The 13,018-nt window shown below is 45.5% G+C and overlaps 1 protein-coding gene across 1 annotated transcript; it reads right to left on the bottom strand.

The window, feature by feature from the left end:
• Nucleotides 1-1,069: 1,069 nt before the first annotated feature.
• MED7 (mediator complex subunit 7) lies at nt 1,070-5,973 on the bottom strand. The gene is made up of 2 exons (XM_039483110.1): nt 5,844-5,973; nt 1,070-3,670 (listed from the first exon to the last, which is right to left on the bottom strand). The coding sequence occupies exon 2, from the start codon at nt 3,650-3,652 to the stop codon at nt 2,960-2,962; it is 693 nt and encodes a 230-aa protein (XP_039339044.1). The 5' UTR covers nt 3,653-3,670; nt 5,844-5,973; the 3' UTR covers nt 1,070-2,959.
• Between the last annotated feature and the right edge of the window lie 7,045 nt (nt 5,974-13,018).

Raw genomic sequence — 13,018 nt, 5'->3', positions numbered from 1 at the left:
ACAAGGAGTCCAGTATTTCCAGAATGCATTTTTAAATGTATTTGAGCGCAAGACTTTAAAAGTTTTTTTTTTTTAAATCAAGAATGGGCGGGGGCAGTAACCAATGCAAACCATCCCATAAATCTGTTGACTCTAACCATCTATACTGTTCGATGCCCATATAAAGATTTGATAGTGTATTATGTGATCATAGGAGTGGTGTTATATTTTTAGAAACGTTAGGACTCAGGCAGAGTAACCGGAAATGTTTCCCATTAGCACTTAGAAGGCACATCATTAAAAAGGTTAAATTACACAGCATCAGCTGAAAGCCATCTTGACCTCAGATAATAGCAGTAGTTTTCAGTTATTGCTCAATTGTTTCATTTTGTCCAGCCAAATGTGGCTAGGGGCCAAATTTTTCGACAGGACTTAAACATGTATCCTTCTTAGGAGGTGCTTTTGAAATTCCTACTAGCTGCCTGTCTGGATCTTTATGCACCTGAATACCTTTGTAAAGCTGGCCCAAGGTTTACTTTTTTCATTCTTCTGGTGGAATCTTGATGGGAAATGCTGCTTTCTGCTAATCTCTCTTCAAAGGGTCAGCAGTGGCCATATAAAATTTCTGTTACTAGATGAGAAGCTTTATTGTATGATCTTAAAATTACACACATCACTTTTTATCCCCCCAAAATTTCAGTAATCATGTTACATGACTGCATACGAGATTTCTTAGAATTAAATTAAACCTTGACCATAGATTTAAAACAACAAAACATATTTCTGAACCACCCATCTTAACGTTTTCTTAGCTAAGGAGTTAGAGTAGTGCAAAATTGTTATTTACAGCTTCCTTGAAACCACAAAGCATAGACAACCTCTGAAACCCAAAAGAGATAATGGGCACTTTAATAAATGAGCAAGTATGATTAGACATACACCATTTGGTTTTGAACCTTAAATGTCAAAGTTCAGGATCTAGTCATTCTTGTTAGCTATGACCAAACACTTCCAGACCTCTCTAATCAGGGTTAAGAAGTAAATAAAGAGCTTACCCAGACATTCATTTTATACAGAAAGCACAGGTTAATAGATTCTTCAGTTGAATGACCTTTATTTCAACACTATCTGCTACAAACTTATTAAAAGCATTGTTTAATTTCAGCAACTGTCCACAAGATAAAGATCACCATGGTGACTGGCAGAGGCAGGCATGGGCCTCAACTCACTACAGCAATTGAAGCACTTCAGCACTGCTAGCAGTGTACTTTTGTGATTGAAGTGTGTGATCCTGCTCCTACTGAACTTGGTGTCAACATTTCTCAATGACTCCAACGGGAGGAGTATCATAGTTGAAGGTCTTCATTTTATAACAGTCTGTCAACCTAGGAAGTTTTTGCATCCACTAGAATTTGCATGAAAAATATTTTATGACTTGAATCCGTCATTAAGCCCAAGATAAGGTGGGTGAAATATTTAAAAACAGAGCATTTAATCAGAGACAAGTCTCAAGGGGTTTTGAAGTCTGAAAAGTCTTTTAATCTGTTTGCAAATGTAAGTTTTGATTTTAGAACCTTCCTGTTTTTCCTACCTGCATGTTATTAGAGGATAGGTGGGTAGGAGTAACATGTATGTTTCTCTAGTTTCAGTTGGGAAATAGTACTCAATGATGTTTCATTTCAAAGGGCATGGATATTGCACTGACATTACTCCCTGAAAGTCTATGATGTTTCTAAAAGGAACAAGGAAAAAAAATTGGTCATGGATATACTGGTGCACACACAGAATCTAGCATGTGAGAGGGATAAAGAGAGGCTGCAACATTCTGAAAAATAGCTGCACAAAGAGGTTTTTTTTTGTTGTTGAACAATTGTACTGTACCAGGGCCTGACTCACCTCTCAGTCACTGAAAGGAATTAGATTAGGTTTCATTCAAAACAGGTTGTAAAGTCTTTGTACAAAACGGCATTTTTGCTGGGATTAATTTGTTAGTGTTCTCAAGATGAAAATAATGAATACTAAAAAAATATTGGTTAAATCCTCCTGTCTTTACACAGGGCTTGATTCTGTGTCTTGTTCCTGGCTAAGAGGGAAGTGGCGAGTACTCTCACTTCAGGTATTTTCAGTGAACGTGCACGTTTAATAAAAAGAGTAGCATTTAAAGAATATTTCCTGTTATGTTTAAAGGAGTAAGTATCTAGGTATCTCCTGTTTTAAAAGAATTACTGCTCATTAGTCCTTGGAAAACATAAATCTATTTTGTTACCAAGATTGTCTCCTGCACAGAGTTTATTGTAGAGTTACTTATGAGTGTTAGGCTACCAACACTGAATTTTTAAGCCACCAAAGTGAGCATTCCTTTAGACAATTATATTGACTTTACAAAACTAAAAAGGAGAGAATTAAATTTTGACCTACCAACATTGTCAGTAATAATAATAAACCCATCTTTTATACCAGAATAGTTTTATAGTTATTTACCATAACATTTGTACAAGGTACCTTTAACTTATTTGAAATTGTCAACTCCAGATTCCCTGCAGAGATTGATCTTTTCTCAATCCCATATTTCATGGAAATTAATAAAATAAGTGCATCTATAAAACCAGCAAATGAATGACTGAAAATATAATGAAGCCATGGAATAAAGCTTACTTCAACTGACGTGATGCACTTGTTTCAACAAAATAGTATAAGACTTATTCTTTTCTGTTCTGAACAGTACACTATACAAATTTCATCTACAAAATATCAAGCAATGCTTCTGTTTGTTTGATCACCTGCAAAATCCTTACCTAGGACTACAAAAATAAGACTTCTGGGTTATTTTATATACACTAAATTCCGTGATTGTTTATTTCCATAGACGCCAAAAGGAGAAGGAAAAAAAAATTACCAAAAAAATCCCACACCATATGACCTCTAGCATCAAGTCCACTTCTTGCCCCCAAGAACTTTATACAATTACAAAAGTGTCTTTTCATGTCATTTCATCAATAATGCTACACATAGCAGCATCTTTGTCTAAAACCTGATCTTTCTTGCAACCAGAGCGCTCTCTCTGCTGTTCATTCTGTCCAATACAATTGTTGTGGTCATCAATATCCATGGGCTCAGTTTTTAATCTCATCCCTCCCTCTGAATGAGGCAAATCGTCAGGTAAGGAGGCCAGGCAGTTCTGGATCATTTCTACAACTCGCTCTAAATGCTTCTGAAACCTCTCAGCAGTCTCCAAACGCTGACGTTTCTGCACCTCCATCATAACCCTTAGCGTCTCCCTGGCTTGGTGGGGTCGATATTCATTTATAAGATGATGGACATGGACAAAAAGCAGTTTTAAGTCTTCCAGTTTCTCCTCCCGTTTTATGCTGCCTGGGCTCCTTATCAAGATATCCAAGAGGTCCAAAAAGTTTATCAGGATAGACATATTGAGTTTCCTTAGTTCCTTCTTGTGGTCAAACTGCATGGGATGCAATCGTTCAATGCCTTGGCTTTCCAAGGGTCGAATAATGAGATCGTCACACTGGAACTGGTTACCAAACATCATGTAGCTGTCTTTCACAGGTGGTGGAGGCTTAGGGGCTAGACCTTTCCGAATATTTTCATCTGTATATTCCTTTATATACTGCATTGGAGGTGGAGGGAGAGCACTCACTTGCTGAGGTTCCCCCATTGTGGCGGATGAAAGTATCTGTGGAATACCCCATAAAAATGTAGGATTAGGTTAGTTATAAATTAGTTTTATAGCATATCTAAATATAGTGTGCTACCCCTTTCAGCAAATGTGATGTAAGGTCACTGCTCGAAAGATATCTCCTACCCCATCAAGATCTCTTGGCTTTCAATACTAACAGTGATTTCTTTAATAACTTCTTATGCTAGCAACTACAGGAAAATGGACTACTATAAATGCTACAAGATATATTTTTAAAACAAGGGATGTTCTTTAGATCCAAATTTAGTATTTACCAATCATGGTAGGGACTGGTCTATCAAAATTACAATCTGAAGTTCTCTGTTTATCCACAGAACAGGTATAGCAACATTAGAAACAGAGCAAGCTTTTCTCCCACTAATTAATGTACCCAGGTCTCAAAGGGCTTCTTGAGATGAAAGTAGGTTCAGGCTTGACGCTCATTCAGTGCTTGGGATCTCTGCTCGGACTGTAGATGAGGTGTTTATGTTTGGTGTTTTTTGAGAGTCAGATACTTGTCCACTACAAACGAGGCAGAAACCTTCCTAAATTTCACACAGGCCAGTAAGCAGCTATCAGATGTAGGCGCTTTCCATCCCTGCCACCTTAAGCCACATCAGACTGGTCACTAAGATAAAAGGCTCCATCATGTTCATTACCATCCCCCTGACCACACAGCCCCCAGTTTTGGAGGAATCACTCCAAGGATCAATTTAAAAAAAAAAATCAGACTTAAATACACAAACTTTAAACACCCTCCTTTATAAGGATCCTAAATAAGGGAGTCAAGTATCAGAGGGGGAGCCGTGTTAGTCTGGATCTGTAAAAGCAGCAAAGGGTCTTGTGGCCCCTTATAGACTAACAGACGTTTTGGAGCATGAGCTTTCGTGGGCACCCACAAAAGCTCATGCTCCAAAACGTCTGTTAGTCTATAAGGGGCCACAAGACTCTTTGCTGCTAAATAAGGGAGTATCCCCAACTCTCATCCTTGTGAGTGAGGCTGGGGCACTAAGTTGACAACACGCCACCCTGAAATGGTCGCCCCAGGCAGTGACAGGCCGCACCCATCCCCAAAGAGCATCCCCCAGTCCTTGTCAGCAGGGAGCAAGGCCCGAGCCCAGGGGAAGGGTGGTGCAGGGGTTAGGGCACTTGCCTGGCACCAAGAACACCCGGGTGTAATCGCCCACCTCTCCACTCATTTCCTGCCTGACCTGAGGCAAGTCACTGCCCCCTGCTCTGTGTCCCCAGCTGCATGCAGGGGAGTGAGGAGGAACCACTAGGGGCTGCGAGCTGCACAGTGCTTCAGGTGCCAGGCCCTGTACATCTTAGGTGGGCCCCAGACACAACTGCCAGGTACCTTCCTGGGGCCAGGGGTGGGTGGGGGCGGCTGGGCTCTGTGGTGCAGAGGGGAGGGAGCGGGCTCTAGGGTGCCCGGGGGGGAAGGAGGGGCTCTGTGGTGCCCAGCGGGGTGTGGGTGGGAAGTGAGAAGGCAGCTAGGTTCTGTGGTGCCGGGCTCCAGGGTGCCCATGGGGAGCGGGGGCCGGCGGCGGCTCTGTGGTGCCCAGGGAGAGCCGCGGGGGCGGGCTCCAGGATGCCCATGGGGAGCCGGGGGAGAAGGCGCTTGGGCTCTGCGGTGCCCAGCAGGGGGCTCTGTGGTGCGGGGGGGTACTGGGGGGGTTGGGTTCTGCGGTGGAGGGGGCAGCCGGGGGAGGGGGGCGGGCTCCAGGGTGCCCATGGGGAGCGGGGGAAGGCGGCGGGGCTCTGTGGTGCCCGGCGGAGGGGGAAGGCGGCGGGGCTCTGTGGTGCACGGGGAGAGCCGCGGGGCGGGCTCCAGGGTGCCCATGGGGAGCAGGGGAAGGCGGCGGGGCTCTGCGGTGCCCGGCGGAGGGGCTCTGTGGTGCCCGGCGGAGGGAAGGCAGGGGGGCTCTCCAGGGTGCCCATGGGGAGCAGGGGAAGGCGGCGGGGCTCTGCGGTGCCCGGCGGGGGCTCTGCGGTGGAGGGGAGCCGGGGAGGGGGGCTCCAGGGTGCCCATGGGGAGCGGGGAAGGCGGCGGGGCTCTGCGGTGCCCGGCGGGGGGGGCTCCAGGGTGCCCATGGGGAGCGGGGGGGGGAAGGCGGCGGGGCTCTGCGGTGCCCTCTCCATGCGCAGGCCCCTCGGACGCAGCGCTCACCTGGTGCCTCGGCAGCGGCTGCTCCCCTGCCCGGCCCGGCCGCAGAGACGAGCGCAGCCTCCCGCCGGCCCCCACCGCTCCGTCCCGCCCTCACTTCCGGCGACCGCGGCGCCCTCCCTGCTCCCATTGGCTCGCAGGGACCAACGTGGGGCGGAGACGTCGCCGTTTGACTGGCTCGTCCCAACGCCAGTAACAGACCTGCCCCGCCCCTTGGCCGTGGCAGGCTCCGCCGGGGCAGCGCGGAGCATGCTGGGAGTGGATGCCAACGAGGGAGGGAGCTGTGCTTGGCGCGCATGCGCACGGGGTCTATGGCTCAGTATCCCTCTCTGGGACCATCTCCACAGGGCAAAGGGCAGGGTCACACGGGGGGGGAGGGGCTAATCCTCCCTCCAGCCCTGCCCCCCATTGCTCCCCAGTTGCACTTGCACCTCAGGAGCCCTAGCAGCTTCCTAGAGCTGGGCACCTCCTGCTCCTGGCCGGCGGGGGGTGAATGCGTGTGGCCGGCGGGGCCGGGAGCTCCCACCTCCGGCCGAAGCAGGTCCCCCCACTTGTGTTCATCTCTGCTCCAGAGTGCGTGGGAGGAGCAGCGGCTCTTTGCCCAGAGGCCAGGGACCAGGTCATTTGGTCTGACCCCATGTGAGACCTGCTCCCAAAGAATTCCTAGGCCAGATCTTGTAGGAAAACATCCCGTTTTGATTGTAAAATGGTCAGTGATGGAGAACCCACCTCGACCCCCGGTGAATTGTTCCACTGGTTAATTGTTCACCTAGGGTTGCCAATTTTGGTTGGATGAAACCTGGAGGTTTCATCACATGACATAATCTTTAATTAAAGGTTAATCTTTAGTTCCTGGAGACTCCAGGACAAACCTGGAGGCTTGGCAACCCTACTCGCACCATTAAAAATTTACACCTTATTTCCAGTCTGAATGTGGCTACCTTCAACTCCCAGCCATTGGATTGTTAGACCTTTCTCTGCCAGATGGAAGAGCCCATTATTAAATATTTATTCCCCATGCAGATACTTATAGACTGTAATCAAGCCACCCCTAAACCTTCATGGGTTCCATTCCATTGTGGTAGAATCTGTTCTGCAGGACCGCTATGGGTATGTCTACACTGCAATGACACACCCCTGGCTGGCTCGTGTTGGGCTCACAGGGCTCAGGCCTCAGGGCGATAGGCTCTGGGACCGTCCCCCTCATGGTGTTCCAGAGCCCAGGCTCCAGCCCAAGCCCGAACATCTACTGTGCAGTTTCATAGCCCCACAGCCCAAGCCCCAGGAGCCTGAATCAGCTGACAAGGGCCAGCCACAGGTCAGCTGTTTTATTGTGGTGTAGACATACCCTATGAAATGATTTTTGGTTCACTGATATTCATGCTATGTTCCCTTTGTGGCAGCAGAGGGCAGCAATGTTACTGGAATGACAGGAGTGAACCCTCCTATGTTTGTGACTTGCAGTTTCGTAGCTGTGTTGAGCCCAGGATATTAGAGAGACAAGGTGGGTGAGGTAATAGCTTCTATTGGACCAACTTTTGCTGGTGAAAGAGAAGTTGGTCTAATAAAATATATTGCCTCATCCGCCTCTAATACATTTGTGGCATCATTTAGTGACAGTCCCTTTTCAGGATTAGTCATATTGAAAATAATTCAGTAAGACAATTTCTTTTGTTAATGTAGCAGCACCACCATCTCCAGAGCACCCCTTCATAACATGGGGTTACCCTACAGCACCCCCTTCAATTCCCTCCTGCGTTTTCCACTAAATTTCCACTATCCAAAGTATTTAGAACAAGATTCCCTTTCTGGGGTATAATTGATTCAGTCTTTACAGTTTCTAGTGGCCTTCCAGGCTCAGACCCTTCCCCCTTTGCTAAGGGGATTTCATACCCTTTCTTACAGGCTTGTGCTGTGCTTCTCCCTCACCTCTTTAAACTACCTTCCATCCGTTCCACCCCTCCCCACTTGGTAACAAAGGGTAGGGATACGCTCCAATGAAAGACCTGAAGCATGGCGGTGGCTGGCCTGGCTCAGCTAAGTCAGGCTCTCAGGGGTGATGCTGAGGGGCTAAAAATTGCAGTGTAGCTGTTCAGACTCAGGCTGGAGCCCAAGCTCTGAAACCCCGGGAGGGGATGGGTCTCAGAGCCCAGGCTCCAGCCTGAGTGTCTACACTGCTGTTTTTAGCTCTGCCACCTGAGTCAACTGACCCTGGGCTCTGAGGTTTGGTGACGTGTATTTTTTATTGCACTGTAGAAGTACCCAAAGGCTTTCAAGAAACAAAACTCTCCTAACAATAGTCCTTCCTCTGAGGTATCTGTGGTGAGGGGCCATCTGCCAGCTTTTTTCTATGGCTTGGAGACCAGGTCCCACCAACAAGCAAACAGACTCTCCTGCTAGAGTCTCCCCTGCCATCTCAGGGGCTTCTGCAGACCCCATTCCCATTTCTCTGACTCAGGGCTTGTCTACACTTACAAAGCTCTAACGCTTCAGTGAAGACAATACCTACACCAACAGGAACAGTTCTCCCGTTGGCACAGGTAATCCACCTCCCCAAGAGGCAGCAACTAGATCAACGGGAGAATTTTCCTGTCAACCTAGTGCGGTTTACACCCGGGGTTTAGTTGGTTTAACTGCGTCACTCAGGGATGTGGATTTTTCACACCTCTGAGCGATGTAGTTATACTGACCTAATTTCCTACTGTAAATCAGGCTGTAGATTTCTGATTAATCCCCTCCGCCCCCCACCCCGCATCTCCCTTATCTACCCCAGAAGCATGACTTGGTCACATGAGCCACCTGTCAAACGACATTAATTTTCCCCACCTAGGGAGGAGAGTTGGCTGTGTCACAGGTGGGGCTGAGACCCATCTTCCCTTAAAGGGCCAGCCACTCTGCGGCACTTAATTATCTCAATTACATTGTTATTGCCCAGAAATAATGCAGTATTTGTGACATCAGTCTCAATGGCTAGACAAATTCATTTGAATGGAAACCTGCAGAAAATTTGTTTTACCCATGACATTGCATTATGTTTAATGCTTATATACGCCAGATCAAACAATTTATATTTGAGACAAGGTCAGTGACGACTGTGACTCTGTGGCAGCACCATAAACGTTGACCTTTTTCCATTTGTATGGTGGGAACATTTTAAAATCTTATCTTGATGCCCTCCATGACTTCAGGTGCTCAGTTAATACAACAGGCACAATAAAATAACCAAGGTAGCTCCCCAGTAAGAGGGTTATAGCCCTTAACTGTAGGAAAGTTGCCAAGGAGTTGACTCCTCATGCTTTTTAAAGAAGCACGGTCACACTTAAACATTTCAAACAATGTCAGCGACGGCTCAATATACAACTGTAATGAGAATAATTTTCTGTAGTTCCTGTCCCATCAGTGCTTGTTTCAAGACGTTTATTGTCAAAACAGAGGCTTGTGCTGCCAGTGCTACCTTTTCGTGCTGCTTGATTTAGTTGATTATAAGCTCTTTTTGTTCTGTGTTTGTACCACACCTAGCACAATGGGGCCCAGTCCATGACTAGGGATCCTAGGAGCTGCAATAATACAAATAAAATAAAATAAAATAAAATAATAATAAATAATAATAGTTGCTATTGTAACCCACACACCTCCTGGGTGTGGGGTTCTGTCCCATCTAGTGGCACCGCGACCACTTAGAGAGAGAGAGTTAAATGAGTCTGCCCTACAGCCTTAGCAAACAGCCAGTTGGCTTTTAGCTCATGCGGTAGAGGCTCATGCACTAAGCTCCAGATGTCCCCCGTTCGATCCCGCCCGCTGACGACCGGGGTCTGTCGGCGTTGCACTATCAAATGTAGATAGACTACGGGGTTTCCTTTTCTGGTACAATACCAAGCACCAGTTTGCACATTATTTTCTCTCAAAGCAGGTTTCTTTGCCATTTGGTAGTGATTGGTTACTTCGGATTCAAGGGCTGCTGGTGGGCAGTTTACTTCAGCACAGTCTTTCTATGGTAATTTTCACATTTTCTTCTTCTGGTGCCAATACCTCTACTGACAAAACTGGACAAAGGGCCTGACATTCTGGATCTGGTAAGTCCACAAGTGTGAATTAATCCAGTGTTTCTGACATCAGAAACACTTCCATGGCAATACTGATGTCACAAACACGGGATTGTATAATTACTGAATGGATTATTCAGGCAAATGAGAGTGGGTGTAGAAAGTTCCTATTCTTTGCACACAGAGAGCTTGATGAGCAGCCAAGGTGGGCAAGGCAGTGCAGAAAAAGCACATGACAGGATAATGGTGGTTTGATGATGGTTTTGTAAGCATTTCCCCACCCCCACCTTCCCTTGGTTGCATGTATGAATGTTGTTAACTATTTACCATGGCTTGGGGCAAATAGTCACACTGTGTTGGTGTGGAGGAGTGATTTTTAACTGTAAGAAGTCCATGAGACATTACAAATAGTTTTCAGATGTGTTAATTTTGATACGACTAGAACACACAAGGAGTAAGTGAACTCCAGTAAACAATACATCCTTTAACTTGCCCAACAATCAAAATGTTTTAAAAATTGAAAGAAATAACAACAGCATTTAAAAGTTTCTGACATTTCCCCCTATCCTACATTTGTATACCAAAAGCTTGGGGCTTCAGTTCATTTGAGGGTGATCTTGGAGTTGTGGCACTGGGCTAGACACAGGACATCTGGGTTCAATGTCCAGTTTTCCCACAGATTCACGGCCTGACCTTGGGTAAATAATTTAATCTCTCTGGATTCAATTCAAGGACCAATAGGGTCAATGAAGAGATTCCCATGGCTCTTGTGTCTCAGTTCTCCATCTGTGAAATGAGCAGAATAAAACTTCCTTTCTTCAACCAGAGTTGGACTGTAAACTTTTGTGACAGGAATAGCTGTTTGCTATGTTCATATAACGATGGTGTCCCAGGTGGCCTATCACAATGGTGCCCTGATTGCTGCGGGCGGTAGAGGGGTCTCTACACTGCAAACAAACACCCACAGCTGGCCAGGGTTAGGTGACAGGCTCATGGGGCTCAGGCTGTGGGGATAAAAATTGCTGTTTAGACATTCAGGCTTCGTCTAGAGCCTGAGCTCTGGAACCCTGCAAGGGGGGAGGGTCCCAGAGCCCAGACTCCAGCCTGAGCATAAACATCTAGACAGCTTCATTTAGCCCCACAGCCCAAGCCCCTGAGCCTGAGTCAGCTGATCCAGGCCAGCCACAGCCATCCTGCGGGTCTTTTTTTCTAGTGTAGAGGTACCCTAAATGCTACTGTAAATACAAGTAAATAATAATTTCAGAAAGGAAATAATTGGTCTACTGTAACATACTCCTCCATAGAAGAACACATCCCATCAGCACATACAGGAATAAGAAGACAATTTGTAAGTCACAAACTGAAAGAAAGATGGAAAATGGAATTAAAAATACCCCTTGGCATGATGAATGGGAAAACATCTGTCAGGGAATGCTAACGGTATCAGGCAAGCTTTTTGGATTTAGTGGTTTTATATTTCTGTAACAAAAACTGGGCTTAATTATCACTGCCTTGTATTCTGTGTGGTCATTTACAAAGAGGAAGCAAACTGCAAAATGTAGAAGTCGGTGGAAAATCAAGCCTTGTTCTCCTTTTGAATGCTCAACTTGGTCTTCTTGAGTCACTCCCCCAGTTTGCGTGTATTGGTCAAGATAGATGAGATAAAGCTGTCAAGTAATGAGTTAAAAAGTGTTTCAGTCTCATTCCTGGAAGCCAGATGGGTGATTTTCATAAGGTAGGAAGGGGAATCCACTCAGCATATACTGAATGTCCAAAGGATCTTTCTACCATGGTTCTAAAGGTGAAACTAACATCAGCTAAAAGCAATCGGGTAAACTACGGCTGTCAAGCAATCAGAACAATTAATCATGATTAATCACACTGTTAAACAATAATAGAATACCATTTATTTAAATATTTTTGGATGTTTTCTACATTTTCAAATATATTGGATTTCAATTACAGCACAGAATACAAAGTGTACAGTGCTCACTTTCTATTTATTTTTAATACAAATACTTGCACTGTAAAAACCAAAAGAAATAGTATATTTCAATTCACCTCATACAAGTACTGTCGTGCAATCTCTTTATCATGAAAGTTGAACTTACAAATGTCGAATTATATGCCAAAAAAACCTGCATTCAAAAATAAAACATTGTAAAACTTTAGAGCCTACAAGTCCACTCAGTCCTACTTCAGCCAATTGCTCAGACAAACAAGTTTGGTTACATTTGCAGGAGATAATGGTGCCTGCTTCTTGTTTACAGTGTCACCTGAAAGTGAGAATGGGTGTTCGCATGGCACTGTTGTAGCTGGCATCGCAAGATATTTATGTGCCAGATGTGCTAAAGATTCATATGTCCTCTCATGCTTCAACCACCATTCCAGAGGATGTGCATCCATACTGACGATGGGTTCTGCTCAATAACAATCCAAAGCAGAGCAGACCGATGCATGTTCATTTTCATCATCTGAGTCAGATGCCACCAGCAGAAGGTTGATTTTTTTTTTTGGTGGTTCGGGTTCTGTAGTTTCCACATCTGAGTGTTGCTCTTTTAAGACTTCTGAAAGCATGTTCCGCACCTCGTCCCTCTCAGATTTTGGACGATACTTCAGATTCTTAAACCTTGGGTCCAGTGCTGTAGCTATTTTTAGAAATCTCACATTGGTGCCTTCTTTGCATTTTGTCAAATCTGCAGTGACAGTGTTTGTAAATCAAACAACATGTGCTGGATCATCATCTGAGACAGCTATAACATGAAATATATGGCAGAATGCAGGTAAAACAGAGCAGGGGACATACAGTTCTCCCCCAAGGAGTTCACTCACAAATTTAATTAACACACTTTTTTTAACGAGTGTCATCAACATGGAAGCATGTCCTCTGGAATGGTGGCTGAAGCATGAAGGGGCATACAACTAGCATATCTGGCACATAAATACTTTGCAACGCTGGCTACAAAAGTGCCTTGCGAACGCCTTTTCTCACTTTCAGGTGACATTGTAAATAAGAAGCAGGCTGCAGTATGTCTCGTAAATGTAAACAAACTTGTTTGTCTTATGGTATGTCTATACTACCCCGCCGAAATGGCAGGCAGCGATCGATCCAGCGGGGGTCGATTTATCGCGTCT

Source organism: Mauremys reevesii, linkage group 8 (assembly GCF_016161935.1).
Source record: "Mauremys reevesii isolate NIE-2019 linkage group 8, ASM1616193v1, whole genome shotgun sequence".
Lineage (NCBI taxonomy): Eukaryota > Metazoa > Chordata > Testudines > Geoemydidae > Mauremys > Mauremys reevesii.
This window is presented reverse-complemented; position numbering and strand designations above follow the sequence as displayed.

Bases quoted from the DNA above. Each gene is read 5' to 3' on its own strand.
- MED7 (XM_039483110.1), bottom strand. From the start codon at position 3,652: ATGGGGGAACCTCAGCAAGTGAGTGCTCTCCCTCCACCTCCAATGCAG.